Source organism: Seriola aureovittata, chromosome 22 (assembly GCF_021018895.1).
Source record: "Seriola aureovittata isolate HTS-2021-v1 ecotype China chromosome 22, ASM2101889v1, whole genome shotgun sequence".
Lineage (NCBI taxonomy): Eukaryota > Metazoa > Chordata > Actinopteri > Carangiformes > Carangidae > Seriola > Seriola aureovittata.
In genome coordinates, this window is record NC_079385.1 from 21,195,303 (window position 1) to 21,211,410 (window position 16,108).

The 16,108-nt window shown below is 46.7% G+C and overlaps 1 protein-coding gene across 2 annotated transcripts in view; it reads left to right on the forward strand.

Moving 5' to 3' along the window:
- The window catches only part of lrp6 (low density lipoprotein receptor-related protein 6), a 39,354-nt gene extending 23,491 nt beyond the window's left edge, over positions 1–15,863 (forward strand). Inside the window, exons 8-23 of one of the 2 annotated variants that reach the window (XM_056367635.1) lie at positions 1–75; positions 693–982; positions 1,123–1,349; positions 1,426–1,610; positions 4,019–4,345; positions 4,994–5,196; positions 5,278–5,489; positions 6,283–6,473; positions 7,747–7,956; positions 8,264–8,389; positions 8,498–8,743; positions 8,846–8,956; positions 9,049–9,279; positions 9,367–9,503; positions 10,255–10,352; positions 11,497–15,863. The exon at positions 1–75 is cut by the window's left edge and continues 142 nt beyond it. In XM_056367635.1, coding sequence (XP_056223610.1) covers positions 1–75; positions 693–982; positions 1,123–1,349; positions 1,426–1,610; positions 4,019–4,345; positions 4,994–5,196; positions 5,278–5,489; positions 6,283–6,473; positions 7,747–7,956; positions 8,264–8,389; positions 8,498–8,743; positions 8,846–8,956; positions 9,049–9,279; positions 9,367–9,503; positions 10,255–10,352; positions 11,497–11,815 — 3,188 coding nt within the window. In that variant the 3' untranslated portion in view covers positions 11,816–15,863. The remainder of the gene's footprint in view (positions 76–692; positions 983–1,122; positions 1,350–1,425; positions 1,611–4,018; positions 4,346–4,993; positions 5,197–5,277; positions 5,490–6,282; positions 6,474–7,746; positions 7,957–8,263; positions 8,390–8,497; positions 8,744–8,845; positions 8,957–9,048; positions 9,280–9,366; positions 9,504–10,254; positions 10,353–11,496) is intronic. The other variant, XM_056367636.1, reaches the window with a different exon arrangement.
- The last annotated feature ends 245 nt before the right edge of the window (positions 15,864–16,108 follow it).

Below are 16,108 nucleotides of genomic sequence, written 5' to 3' on the forward strand. Positions count from 1 at the left end.
CCGAGCGCGAGTTCATCATCGACCAGCTGCCGGACCTCATGGGACTCAAGGCCACATACGTGCACCAGTCCTTCGGTGAGTCCCGGACCCTGAGCGCCGTTAGAGAGCCGGGTACCGCCCCGTGTTTGAGCTGCAGGTTCTGCAGGTTCTCAGGTGTGTAGAAGGTTCCTCTTCATCCTGCGGCTCGTTCTGGGTGTGTGGAACTGGGAGAAGGCAGCATTAATATTTCAACACTGGAGCTCCACTGATGAGAGCTGCTGTACTCCCCCCCCCCCCCCCCCCTCCTCCCCCCTCCCCCTCTGAGATAATGATCTGAAGACCAGAGAGGGAATTTCTCTCATTCCTCGCCTCCTCTCTGGACTCCCCTGGTCTTCTTCCTGTCGTCTCCTCAGAGGTTTGATAACGAGTCTTTGTAGGACTGGATCCGACAGCTGACAGTGAATCCTGTTTCCTGTTTCCTGTCGATGAGTCTGTTTTCTACAGAAACATTCAGTTCAACCTTGATTTTATTTTCCTCTCTGAAAACAGGGTCAAACTGTTGAAGCAGGGTCACGGCTCCTCCTGAGGTTTTGTTGTAGATTTCACAGATTAATAATAAGTTTTATTTTGAAGAATCGTTGACTCGTAAAAATGAATGTTCAGGTATTTCACGTGAGCTGAAAGTGTGTGTGTTGTCTTTTGTCCGTCCTCAGGTACGAACCCGTGTGCGGACAGTAACGGCGGCTGCAGTCACCTCTGCCTCTACAAGCCTCAGGGCGTCCAGTGCGGCTGTCCCATCGGCCTGGAGCTCATCGCCGACATGAGGACCTGCATCGTCCCCGAGGCCTTCCTGCTCTTCTCCCGCCACACCGACATCCGCCGCATCTCCCTGGAGACCAACAACAACAACGTGGCCATCCCGCTCACCGGCGTCAAGGAGGCGTCGGCGCTCGACTTCGACGTCACAGACAACCGCATCTACTGGACCGACATCACTCTGAAGGTGAGGGAGGGAGGAGCTGGTCAGCTCTTCTTCTTCTCCTCCTCCTCCTTCTTCTTTCCAGCCTTCAGTTTCTTATTGTTCCTGACCTTTAATCTGACCTTTAACCTTTGTTGCCCCCCCCCCCACACACACACACACAGACCATCAGCCGGGCCTTCATGAACGGCAGCGCTCTGGAGCACGTGGTGGAGTTTGGTCTGGACTACCCTGAGGGGATGGCGGTGGACTGGCTGGGGAAGAACCTGTACTGGGCCGACACCGGCACCAACCGCATCGAAGTGGCCAAACTGGACGGGCAGCACCGGCAGGTCCTGGTCTGGAAGGACCTGGACAGTCCTCGAGCTCTGGCTCTGGATCCTGCTGAAGGGTGAGACACTGATCAACTGCGTAACTACGGCGACGGTGGATCAAAGACCTGACCTGCGTTCACCTGTTCTCCCCAGGTACATGTACTGGACCGAGTGGGGCGGGAAGCCGAAGATCGACCGGGCGGCGATGGACGGGACGGGGCGCATCACGCTGGTGGCCGACGTGGGCCGGGCCAACGGACTCACCATCGACTACGCAGAGCGGCGCCTGTACTGGACCGACCTGGACACCACGCTGATCGAGTCATCCAACATGCTCGGTAATTATCAATCAGTAATCAATAATCGGATCGTCTCCAGCTTCTTCTCCAGGTGGACGTTTGAATTAAAGGATCCAGTTATCTGACGTTAACCCGGTTAACTGGAACTGTTTCTATTAAACAAATCATTTCAGAAAAGCAACAAACTAAATATAAAAATAACAAAGTCAGTTTTAAAATGTGGAACTTTTGAATGAACGTTGTTGTGAAACATTTAGAATCATGTGAAGCTGATTTCTCTCATTTTGAGCCACTTGTCTTTAATTAACAGTCAGTGTCAGTAACTGTGGAAGAATCAGTTCATGTCTGCGTCTGGACTCGAACTCTGGACGTTTCACGTCTCAGCCACTGAACCGCCGTGACGCTCAGCTGGTCCCGTTTTAACCATGTGACTAGTTAAACTACTTCCTGGATGTTACCCGTCCACCTGAGTCTTTATGTGTGTGTAGTCTTTATGGCTCTGGTCATGCTGCCGTCGTTGGGCCGCGTTCAGGCCGACGTCGGCTCCTCTGTCACTGGTCTGAATGGAACCGGTCCGGCGACACTCAAAACCAGTTGAACCGGGCTCAACGCGTCAGCGGTCGATCTCACGCAGGCGAGCCCGCATTCCTGCTCCATGACTGTGTGAGGTGTTTACATTACCGTTGCCGTGGCAACAGGTCGAAATAACACGTGCCGCCTTCACACGAGAATCTGGAAACATTTGATCTGTTCAATCACAACAACATGGACACAGGCCTGTGATCGGTTTGATTCCCCGACTGATTGCACAGGTGTTTTTGATATCGCCTGCTGCGATTGGCTGGACGTGGGTCAGGTGGTCGGTAATGATGACATCACGCTTCAGTTCACACGCAGGATGTTTTCAGTACAGGGAGGAAAAGAGACGGAGAACTTTAGACTTTCTGATGAATTCACCTTGTAAACTTGTGACTCGTTTCCAGCTGGATGTGACTGTAAGTCACCGAGGTGTTAATGATGCTGCTGAGATGCTGAAACACTGACGTTGTTGTTGTTGTTGTTGTTGTTGTTGTTTTTCAGCTCGACATGATTCAAACTTCAGACAGTTTGTGTCGTTTCCTCTGACCTCTCTCTTCCCCTCGCTTCCCTCTTTACTCCATCTTTCCAAACCGCCACATCAAATCACGTCTTCAAGAGCTTCACGTGGATGAGACGAAGCTGCGATGCGATGGATAATAGTTTAGAATGAAAACGTGGTGGTGTGGGCGGAGCCTTTCCTCCTAATCAGCCTGAAATTAAAGTTTTGTGAGTTCAGAGATGTTTGTGTCAGTGGCCGCTCTTCTTCTCTGCGTTATATAACCGCTGCGAGCCATGTGGTCACGTACATGATGAGCGCTGCTCTCGGATGACGGAGCAGATACATGTTCTGCATTAGCCGCTCGCTCTGTTCCTATATTTATGGGAGGAAACTTCAAAGTGCAGCTGAAACAAAAGCTGCTGTGCTGTGTCGCTGTGTCCTGAAGTGTTCCCTCTCAGCACGTGGGTGGACGAAGACCAGGACCAAAATAATTCCTCACACAAAACTCCTCAAACCAGACTGCTATTAGACTCCGGGCTCTGCACACGCTCACACTGCTCTTACAACACTACCAATTTTGTGTGCAGGAAAATAGCCTCAGTGTTGGCGCGGGGCGGCGAGGACAGAAAATAGCCTCTCTGGGCAGATGTGTGCTGCACCAGAGGCCTTTATTATTTTCTCAGCTTCTTCTCTGTGGCAGCGTAAAGTTTGACACCTGGCTCTGATCCGGTTCGCTCTTTTCATTTGTAGATTTTAGTAGAAAAGAAGAGAAGTTGAGAGATGTTGGTCTCGTGTTTCTCTCCGTGTTTCTCACTTTCTTTGTGTGTTTCCAGTTAGAAAAGGCTGAACCGAGCAGCTCTGCTGCATCGTCACATGATCTTAACATTTTTTAAAAGTTTTGAAAAGTGTGAAACTTTTCTGAAACGATCTGCTGATGAAATAGTTCATGAGTTCACTGCAGTGATCCCTCTAATGTGGAGACAAGCCCCAAACTCACGGGCCAATAATGATAATTTCAAAATTGTTTGGATGGTGGGTCCAGGTGGGCGGGGCTTGGTGACTGCTTTGTTGTGACATCACAAAGTTCCAGAAGTCCTGACGGCTGGTTTTAAGGCTCAGTTTCTGAATACAGGCTGTGTGCATTTCTCTGTGGACTGAGGCTTTGATACTTTCACAGTATTAATATAGAAGCTAGAGCTGATCTATAATCTATAATCACACTACACATGGACACAGACCTTTACGCTGGAGGAGCTTTAATGAATGTTTCATTAATTCTTTTGTTAATTGTTGGAATGAAGTTTCCAGTGAATATTTGTCAACGTGATTAACTCCTCTTCTTCTTCCTCCGTCTGTTTCCCTCCTTCAGGTCAGGAGCGTGAGGTCATAGCTGACGACCTCCCTCACCCGTTCGGCCTCACCCAGTACCAGGACTACATCTACTGGACCGACTGGAGCCAGCGCAGCATCGAGCGCGCCAACAAGACCAGCGGTCAGAACCGCACCGTCATCCAGGGCCACCTGGACTACGTCATGGACATCCTGGTGTTTCACTCGTCCAGACAGGGCGGCTGGAACGCCTGCGCCTCCACCAACGGACACTGCTCCCACCTCTGCCTCGCCGTGCCCGTCAGCAGCTTCGTCTGCGGCTGCCCCGCCCACTTCTCCCTCAACTTCGACAACAAGACGTGCAGCGGTGAGACGGCGTTACGCCACATTTTAACCTGCAGTTCATTAACCAGAAGGTCTCAGACAGACGGCATTGACCTGATGGACACAGTTAAGATCTTATTCTATCCAGATGTTGAGAAGGTGTAAACATCTGCAGATGTTCTCCGCGGTTCTCTCAGCTGTTGAAGCAGATAAAACTGATTCCTCAGTTAACTGTCAGATCGTCGCTGCTCCAGTCGCTGAGAGTTTTAGTTAAATATACTTTATATTTTTAGTATTCCAGATGTTTTCGTGCTTCCACTTCTGTCGTGTTTCTCTTCCTCCTGTGTTCACGCTGCTTCTCAGAGGCCGAAATCTTCCAGTAAGTTTTATGACCTTTGAGTCAGAACACAATCATCATCCTGTTGTTCAGGTGGAGAGAGACAGACCTCGACAAAACTTCTGTTGTGATTTGACTTTAAAGAAAACAGAAAATAAAAGTGACTTAAAGAAATAAAATGCTGCTGAAACTAAGACGGCGCCACGTTCACGCCAACAGATTTGATCACATGAGGATTAAAACAGACGAGACGTTTACTGACATGAACCTGAGTGTTTGTCAGTCGGGACGACCTGAACATGTTTATTTCCTCTGGTGATGTAATGACGGCGTCTCTCCTCCTCTGTCTCTCAGCTCCCACCTCCTTCCTGCTGTTCAGTCAGAAAACCGCCATCAACCGCATGGTGATCGACGAGCAGCAGAGTCCCGACATCATCCTGCCCATCCACAGCCTGAGGAACGTCCGCGCCATCGACTACGACCCTCTGGACAAACAGCTGTACTGGATCGACTCCAAGCAGAACGTGATCCGCCGAGCGCAGGAGGACGGGAACCAGGTGAGCGTCTGATCTCTGTTACACATGACACTCACACTGCCCCCCCCCCCCCTTCCTGACCTGTGTCTGTCTCTGACTCAGAGTATGACTGTGGTGTCGAGCTCTGTGGGCGGAGCCAGCCAGGGCCTGCAGCTGTACGACCTGAGCATCGACATCTACAGCCGCTTCATCTACTGGACCAGCGAGGTCACCAACGTCATCAACGTCACCCGCACGGACGGCAGCAGGGTGGGCGTGGTGCTGCGGGGGGAGCACGACAAGCCCCGGGCCATCGTCGTCAACCCAGAGAGGGGGTGAGTGTCCACAGCCGAGTCAGAGCGCGCACACTTCCTGTTTTATTCATCACGTGTCCACGCCAGCGGCTGTCAGAGCGGCAGCCATGTTGTTTTCAGGTTGTCTGTCTGATTCTCGTGGACGCGTTGTCTCACTAACGCCAGAAAACGAACTAATTCAGATTCAGTATAAACATTAATTAGGAGTCAAGGACGAAGTGATTAGATTTTGGGGGTCAAAGGTCAAAGGTCAAGGTCAGTGTGACCTCACAAAGCCATAACTCAAGACTTCACACAAACGGTTAATATTTTCTGACAGGGATGTATCTGAGTGGCAGAGGCGGTGACTCTGGTTATTTACATGAGGGGGTGAGAGGAAAGCTCTGATTGGCTCACAGCTACCTGGCTGTTCCAGGACGTGGAGAGACGCCATCACCTGAATGAGTCTTTGTTCTTCAGTCGGATCTTAAATGAGCCGCAGGAGCTTTTTTAAAGAGCGTCAGATGTTCCTGTGTGAACCGTGTCCTTCACGGTCCTGCAGCGTTCTGGTTCCCGATCACTCCGTCATTTGTTCTCTCGTTTGTTCTCCGCCGGCGTGGCCCGGCGGTGCCGACTCGCTTGTTTGGAGCTGTAATTGCAGGGTTTCCTTCGGGCCGGGGTTCGTGCGGCGATCTCTGGGTTGTTGTGTGGTTGACAAATGAATTCTGCAGATGTTCTGGTTCCTCCGGAGCCAGAGACAAACATCCAGCGAGACTCAGATCCTCTGAAGCGGTTTGGACTCGCGGTTCTGACTGAACCTCCTTGTCTCCTGCAGGTACATGTACTTCACCAACCTGCTGGAGCGCTCCCCGAAGATCGAGCGGGCGGCGCTGGACGGGACGGAGCGCGAGGTTCTGTTCTTCAGCGGTCTGGGGAAACCCGTCGCTCTGGCCATCGACAACGAGGTGGGGAAGTTGTTCTGGGTCGACTCGGACCTGCGCCGCATCGAGAGCAGCGACCTCTCCGGTGAGTCACCTCGCTGTCCGTACGGGGTTACATCAGGGACCTGCAGGGGCTGGAGACCATCAATACAATCAATATCATCAATACCATCAATATGATCAATACAATCAATACCATCAATATGATCAATACAATCAATACCATCAATACCATCAATATGATCAATACCATCAATATGATCAATACAATCAATACTATCAATATGATCAATACCATCAATATGATCAATACAATCAATACCATCAATATGATCAATACCATCAATATGATCAATACAATCAGTACCATCAATATGATCAATACAATCAATATGATCAATACCATCAATACTATCATTAGCATCAATATGATCAATACAATCAATATGATCAATACCATCAATACGCTCACAAACAAACAACCTGATGTAAAGGTCGTTGACCTCGAGCCTGGAGCTCAGAACATTCCTGTGATTCTCCGCCAGGACGGTTACATCAACAACAGGAACAGGAAGTAATGACAGTAGATCTCAGTCCAGTCCAGTCCAGTCCAGTCCAGTCCAGGACCAGGACCAGGACCAGAAACTTGCTGGTGTCACACTTGAACCACTGAAATCATCAGTTGGACTGATTTATCTCTCAGTTCACTAATGGAAGAAACTAGATTTTAACTGCAATAATAAAAACATTAACGTGACTCTATCGTCGATCACATGATCACGTGATCACATGATCACATGAACACGTGATCACATGATTACATGAACACGTGATCACATGAACACATGATCACATGAACACGTGATCACATGATCACATGAACACATGAACACATGAACACGTGATCACATGATCACATGAACAAATAATGGAGTTTTAATAACGAACAAAGTGAATTAAAAGTAAATAATTGAATATTACTATGAACTTGTTTTCTAATATTTATTTGCACGTTCTTTAACGGAACCACAGTAACAGCTTGAAGGTCTCGTCTGGACCTTTGAGCAAACTCACTTACTCCTCCCTGAGCTTTCAGCTGCTCCTCCTGACCTGAGAATCAGCATCTGTATCTCCAGATGTGTCTGAAGGTTTTATTGATTTATATATAAATTTTTCTTTATTAATGGTTGTTATTCTGTAGCTGACCTGGGTGTGTCACTGTCCACTCCTCCTGCCTCCCCTCCTGCCTCACCCTCAGTTTCTCACCCCTTTTGTTGCCTATTTTCCTGAAGTTTTTTGCCCTACAACCTTGTTTTTGTTTTGTTTTTTTCCCCGGTGGTTTTATTTTGAAAATCCAGGAGCCAATCGGATCGTGATCGCCGACTCCAACATCCTGCAGCCGGTCGGGCTGACGGTGTTCGGGAACCACCTGTACTGGATCGACAAGCAGCAGCAGATGATCGAGCGCATCGACAAGACGACGCGAGAGGGACGCACCAAGATCCAGGCGCGCATCGCCTACCTGAGCGACATCCACGCCGTCCACGAGCTGGACATGAGGGAGTACAGTGAGTCACCACAGAGACACTGACCCTGAACTCACCACACATCCACTCAGGAATACGGCTTAGAGCCTGGTGTCAGGAAGTTAAATCAATACATGTCTGGGATCTTTACATCCGATCAATATATTGTGAGGATCCGTCTCCAGTGGTTCCGACCGGAGGGTCGTCTGCAGAACAGAAATGAATAAAATAAATCGAAGAATACTTATGATAAATGTTGTAAATCAAACTGATCACATGACATGGAGCCAGGATGATTTCCTGTTGACCTAAACGGACTCACCTGACCTTCTGTGACCTTGTTGTCCAGGTAAACACCCGTGTACCTGGGACAACGGCGGCTGCTCACACATCTGCATCGTGAAGGGCGACGGGACGACTCGCTGCTCGTGTCCCGTCCACCTGGTGCTGCTGCAGGACGAGCTCTCCTGTGGAGGTGAGAGACCTCGACTCAAGGTCCCCTTACTCAGCTTTCACAGGGCTGAAGCTCACAGTCTGTGTGTGTGTGTGTGTGTGTGTGTGTGTGTGTGTGTGTCGTCCTCAGAGCCCCCCACCTGCTCCCCGGAGCAGTTCTCCTGCACGTCCGGCGAGGTGGACTGCATCCCTCAGGCGTGGCGCTGCGACGGTTACGCCGAGTGCGACGACAAGAGCGACGAGGAGGACTGTCCCGTCTGCTCCGAGTCCGAGTTCCAGTGCGACAGCCGCCAGTGCATCGACCTGAGCCTCCGCTGCAACGGGGAGTTCAACTGTCAGGACCGCTCCGACGAGAACAAGTGTGAAGGTGTGACAGGTAACACCCTCACCTGTCCCACATCTGGAGGGTCAGAGGTGATGTGGGAGCCAGATGTGCTGACGCTGTGTGTGTGTGTGTGTGTGTGTGTGTGTGTTGCAGTGCGGTGTCCTCTGGACCAGTTCACCTGCTCTAACGGTCAGTGCATCGGGAAACACAAGAAGTGCGACAACAACGTGGACTGTACGGACAGCTCCGACGAGAACGGCTGCTGTGAGTCCGAACACGCCCACATCTGCACGTCCAGATGTTTCCCACAGGTCGTTTGTGATTTAACGTCTCTTCTTCTTCTTCTGTGGTGTCAGACGCGACCGAGGAGCCGCCTCCTCCACCCAACAACACCATCAGCTCCATCGTGGGCGTGGTCATGGCGCTGTTTGTTGTGGGCGCCGTGTACTTCGTGTGTCAGCGCGTCCTCTGTCCGCAGATGAAGGACGACGGCGAGACGGTCACCAACGACTTCGTGGTTCACGGGCCGTCGTCGGTGCCGCTGGGATACGTGCCGCACCCGAGCTCGCTGTCCAGCTCGCTGCCCGGTCAGACGCACGAAACAAACGCACCCCGTCACGTATCTTCTTCTTCAGATGAACACCACGCTAACGTCTGTTTTCACACCTGTGCAGGTATGTCCAGAGGGAAGTCTGTGATTGGCTCGCTCAGCATCATGGGTGGCAGCAGCGGACCTCCGTACGACCGAGCCCACGTCACCGGAGCGTCGTCCAGCAGCTCGTCCAGCACCAAAGGAACCTACTTCCCCCCGGTGAGACACACAGGAAGTGCTTCACACTGATTAACTGCTGAAGGTCCGGACCGTGATGATGTCACGCCTCCTCGTCATCAGCGCCACTGTCCGTGTTTCCTCAGGGAAACATTTCAAAATAAAAGAGGAGTTTCCATTAATGGATGAATCATAATAAATATTTCATTTGTTCTTTCAGTGAATCAGAAACTGAGTTTAAACTTTGTCTCAGTTTTCATAATTATTATATTATCGATCAATCAAACACGTTAATTATCAGGCTCGTTATTCATGTTTTAATCACACAGCCGAGTCTTTCTAGTTCATTTTTAAATGTATTTATTCATTTAATGGAAATGATGCAGTTTCCTTCACGGAGCATGAAGCTGATGTTCAGATCTGAGAGTCAGAGACTTAAAACACAACGCTGACACAGCGACAGTGATGTCACACACAATAACAGCAAAAACAACTGACAGCATCACATGATCAAAACTTCATGTAAACAACTGCGATGCAACACGAGTTCATCTGTTGAACTTTGATCCTTTATTTCTCAGAAAAATAACAACAAAAAAGAAAAAACTTTATAACTAGCTGCTGTATTTATACACAGTGTAAATATATATATATGTATATACTTCAGTATATATATAACATCAGTTTCCTGTGTCAGTCTGTCTCATATGAAACGGTTCAGTTTCCTCGTCCTGTGATTCTTCTCTCCTCGTTACAGATTTCTATCTTGACATCAACATTTCCTTTGTTTCAGATCCTGAATCCTCCTCCGTCTCCGGCCACCGTTCGCTCTCAGTACACCATGGAGTTCGGCTACTCGTCCAACAGTCCCTCCACACACAGATCCTACAGGTAACCACCGCTCCTCCTCCGTGCGCTCAGGACCAGAGTCCTGGATCTGGTCTGGAAATGTGATCCGGCTGCAGGATCTGGGTCTTGGATGAATTCCTGCAGCACATGTGAACGTTTACAACAATCCCCCCGAGTGTTTTCTTCTCTCTGTTCGTGTTGAAACCTGAAACACTCTGACTGAGTCTGATGTCGGCTTCGGCTCGCAGCCGAGGTCGTTTATGTCGGAAAGTGAAAGTGTGTTTAGATTCCTGTGGGAAGAGGCGGGGCTAAAGGAACTCTTCCAGGAAGTCCAGAGCCTTCACTTGTGTTTCCACTAAAGAGACTAAATGTAGTTGCTGCTCTGAACACGACTGACCGGTCAAACAGTGACTTAACACCAACACGACTCTGAAGCGCCGCCGTGTTTTAAAACGCGTCGTGTCATTTACACAGACGGGACGTTCAGTTCCTGAAGTGTTTTCTCTCTTTAACTTTGCTGCTAGTGACTCTGGTTTCATGTTTTTAATTCACTTTATGATACTGAAACATAAAAAAACTTCATGTAATAACGTAGTGCTCTCAGCTCGGGGTGGAAACAGTTTCCACAGAGACAGAAAAACAAGTCACACACTGAAACAGATGAAGAGATGTTTTATCTCTTCATGTCTAACAGAAGAGATAAAACATGTTTATCTGAACTTTGTGGAACTTTTCCTTCATTCAGATTAAAGTTCAGTTTGTTCAACATTAAAACTCCATATTTATTTGAAGTCTACAGGGACAGTCGGGTTGTGTGAGGTCGCCATGTTCAGTCAGTTTAGAGCAGCGGGAGGACGAGCTGCTGTGGGCGGGGCCAGAACAAAACACCTGTTTTAGACACTTTTAAAAGACACACACAAACACAATCCAACCTCTGTTGAACGAAGCCGCAGATCAGCTGAGAGAATCAGGAAGAGATAAATTCACTTTGTTTTGGCGGGAAGATGAAGATGAAAATATTCTACATGAAGCTTCATTTAAACGGAAGTTGGATTGTTTTGGTGGGTGTGTCTACAACAGGTGTTTTCTGCTGGCCCCGCCCACAGCTGTTTACTCAGAGTAATTAAGTTGTTGTAGCAGCTGATCCGGTGTCAGTTTGTTAATTGCTGTTGTTTCCGTCTCTTAGTTACCGGCCCTACACCTACCGCCACTTTGCCCCGCCCACCACCCCCTGCAGCACTGATGTGTGCGACAGCGACTACACACCTGGACGCCGGGCGCCGCTCAAGTCCAGCACCGCTGCCTCCGCCGCCGCCGCCGCCAAGGGCTACACCAGCGACCTCAACTACGACTCGGAGCCTTTCCCGCCGCCGCCGACGCCCCGCAGCCAGTACCTGTCGGCGGAGGAGAACTGTGAGAGCTGCCCACCGTCGCCTTACACCGAGCGCAGCTACTCCCACCACCTCTACCCGCCGCCGCCGTCGCCCTGCACGGACTCCTCGTGAGCCAAACGCCCCGCCCCCCTCAACACAGCTCCGCCCCCTCACTGTAAATAGCAATTGTGCATATATGAGGTTAAAAATGGGAAAGAGAGACTGACGCGAGCGGAGGAGACAAAAAGGAGACAAAGAGAAACGGAGCTGCAGAACATTTGTACATTGAAAAAGAGAAAAGCATATTTATATATTTTCTATACAGTGTTTACTGATGATGGAGGTTTGTATTAAGAAATTTGTACATTTTTTAAGAAAAGGTTTTATTAAAATCATCACAAATATAAGTTGCCTTAAAGCAGGAGAAAAGAGGCTGAAGGACACGAAGCACACGGTGAAACGTTTTAACTTATCTGATGCCAAATATGAAAAACATCCACAGCTACAGGAAGAGCTCCGCCTGCGCCGCCCGGCAGCCATCTTGTCTGTAGTTACCATGTGAACTGGATCGAGGAGGGAGGGGTCGGCTGAGGACGCGGTTCGGGTCTTTGATCTGATTTGACCTCCTCGTCATCAGAGGATCAGGATCGTGTCTGATTGGATGTGAGTCCTGAAGACCAGGACCAGGTCTGAGCTGAAGCAATAACACTGAGGCACATATTTATCAGCCGATCAGACCAGGACTGAACGCTACGGAGGCCCAGAGAGGACAAGAGCACATGACGTGTGAAAACACCCAGCCAACAGGCGTCTGCTAGAAGCGACCCAGACCTCCTTTTGTCCCCTGTGGGCCTCCGTACAAACACTAAAACAAGTTTCCACTAAACGTTTGAGATCCGGTCGCTGCAGCACGACTCACATCCAGACATCGTCTTCATCACCATGAAGCTCAGACAGGATTTAAACCAAAACGACCCAAAGCTGCACAGCAGGGAGCATCATCTTCCTCCTCCTCCTCCTCCTCATGTTACTTCTTCTTCTGCTCTTTAATCCCCGTCTCTTCACACGTGGAGGAAGCAGCGTTTCCCACCAAGAACTCGACCTTGTGCCTGACCAGTTACACATCTTCATATCTTTTTTTTTTATTTTTATGTTGTTGTTGTTGTTGTTACTTCGAGGAAAAAAAACACAAAGGAAATCCAGTGCCCACTAAATGCTCTATAGTATTTTTGTACCACATATTGTGTAGATAACGTATTTATAAGCTATATAGAAAAATCATTGTAAATCTATCCATTGAATTCTTGCAGTACTTTTCATTCCGTCTTTTTTTATATTGCCTCATTATATTTTTCTACAGAATATCAGTCCAAACGTACGGCGACAATCTCAGATCAGTCAAATCGAAGAACATATCCAGGTTTCAGTGTCTGTTCGTGTCGAGTCATCCTGATGTTTGAAGGACTGTTTGTGCCAAAATCATCTTTTTAACCGTGTGGCGGCAGAAAACCCTGAAGCTGAAGCTGGGACCAGAGGTGGAGCCTGAGGCGGCGTCGACTCTGTTGCCTTGACGACGCTCGTGTCAACAATCTTGTTTTTGTTTCTGTTTTGTTTCTTGTGGATCTGTTTTTAGTCTTTTGTTTCTTTCTCGCGACGACCAGACGCCTCGTTCTGATCGTCGCAGGAGCGTCGCCGTGTTTCCCGCCCTGAGGTCAAAGAGAAAATACGACACCAGCATGAATCTGAAGACAATCTAACGCTTTACAAGCAAACACGTCTCCGACATATCTCCATGTTCAGAGTCCCGATCTCACTAAGAGCTTCTTTCCTTTTATTTCTCACATTGAAATCACAGAAACCATCGTCTCAGTCTGTGGAGGAACTTTTAGACATTTAAAGAAACATTGCCCCTTTAAGAAAATTTGAATTTCATACTCGGTGTCATCTGAACCTTTTAGATGTAATTGAAACATTTTTGCACGTTTTCTACAAATTTGTCAAATGTCTGAAAACAAATATTCAACAATTAAATTAAATAGAAAACAATCTAAAATCAGTTTGACCAAATTAAATGTTCATTCAGTGTTTGATGTTCAGCTGTTCAACTCATTTAGTTTGAGTTCAAATTATTCAGTGACTTTGTTTTGAAATGTTGAAAAACTGCAGCATCTGGTTGAGATGATTCGACTTCCTGTTTCTCCAGAAACAATCGTCAATATTGACAAAGAAACTACGGAGTCCTTAAAGTGCTGAAGTGTGAGGTTTTAATAATCTTATTCACACAAGATAATTACACAAAATATAATTATTTGAGCACAATATGTTAATTTCTGCGCACAGTTTATTGTCTTGGATCCGTCAGTCATTGTCTTTATTTTATGTAAAGAAGATTTGAAATGATCTTTCTGGATTTATTAAAGAGAATCAGATTTTAGGGATTTAAAATTAAATTTTCTACAGTGCAGTGATATTTTGAGGCTCGCTCAGATTGTGCAGAAAATCAAAACGTCAGAAACTCAAACCACTACAAACCAGTGACGATGCCAAAAGTCATGAACGTATATTTTTGTCTCTCTGCTGCCTCCGTACGTCCTCCACATCTGCCCACACCTGTCCACCAGCTGAGAGCTACCTGTGGTACAATCACTGACCGACACACCCAGGTGTGTTTCAGGCCGACTGCGCGCACACACACACACACACACACACACACACACACACACACACACACACATCAGATTAAACCGTTTTTGTTTTTTGTTTTTGTTTGTTTTTTTTGGGAGAGGTTCTCATTCGCTAACTGCACTTTACAGGACTTTTATTTTTTTAACTGATTTCTGGTACAAAACGTCGTCGTTGTCGAGCAGCTGGAGTGAACTGTTGTGTAAAGGTGGACGTTTGGTTTGTGTGTTTTAGAAGAGTCCAAAACAAAGATGGCCGACGTGGTGAAACATGGTAACATCAGGTTTTTCAGAGTCTGGATGGTGACGGGTTTTTGTTTTTGTTGTTCCTTCAGTTTAAAAGCATCAAGCCTCAAATTAACTAATTTTTCCCTCAAGTTAATAATTAACTTTTTATATTTTTGTGCGTGAACTGGAAAAGTTTTTTTTCTGTGAATTTACAGGTAACAGCTGTTAGTCTGAAATCTGAAATGTTAAAACATGGTGATAAAATTAAGTAATTTGAGTTTTATATATTGACTTTAATATTTGAAGGATCCAAAATAAGAACTTGATGGAATCCAGAAATCATCTTGTCGAAATTAAAAGCTATGATGATGTAAATGATGTTAAATTAAGAGCAGTAACGTTCCTGATGTGAAGAGCTGGGTATCATTTAGAATTTTTAAATATTTGGTTATTAATCCTGATTCAATAACAGTTTTGGTAAATACCAAAACTTTTTTTCCACTAGATGCCAAATATTAAATATAAGACGTTTGTGTAGATAAAACAAACATTTTGATTGAAACCTGAAACTATCTGACATCAAAAATCAACAAGATCATGATCTCAACAGAAATTTAATTCCAACTTTTACAACTAAAAATCTTAAAATGTCAATTCTTCTGCTCTGTTCATTTACTGGATTCATTTACTGGATTCATTTACCAGAATCTCGTCCCTCCAGACTCTGTCAAAGCTTCGTTTGGTTTGAAGGAACAAATAAAAACACGTCATCAGACAGAACCGAGACGAATCAAACGCCTCTGTGTCGTCAGAGTCGACGGTCTGAGCTTGGACTTTTTGAACAGGTTGTGAGGAACGTGGGTGAAAAAGGTCAAAGAAAGTAGAAATGTAAAAAGATTGAAAAAGGCTGAGTCATTTTCTTTTTTTCTTTTTTTTAAAGAAAGCACTTTTGTCTCCAGGTTTCTCGGAGGTTCAAACAGGAAAAACAGAAGTTTGTGTCGTGTTTTTTTTTTTTTTTTTTTTTTAAATGTCCTTCATCCGTTTTGATCCCATGGTGCTTTGCGAGGACGTTTTTGGAGATGACCAACATTTGGTTCGTCATGTTCATTTAATTTCCACTAACTCTACGTTTTTATACGATGACTGCTTTACCTGTAAACCAGAGTATCCGATGGACCTGTACAGCCCATCCAGCTGCCACCATAAGCTGTTGTAACTGATGAAATGCTGAGTTTTTTCTTTTTGTTAAATATAAAGTGAGTGAACTTTTACCTCCGTGTCGGTGTGATGATTCATGTTTTTGAACATTACACACAAAACTACAGCTCAAATTCTCATGTTTTATAAAAAGTTTTGACAATAGAATCGATTGTTTAACATGATTTTCCAGGTTTTAACAGTATTTATAATAAAGCTAAATAACCACCATTATATATTGACATTTCTCAACTTATGTAATGTCTAATTCTTTATTCCAAGGCTTTAATAAAAATAATTATAATACATGTTACTTTCA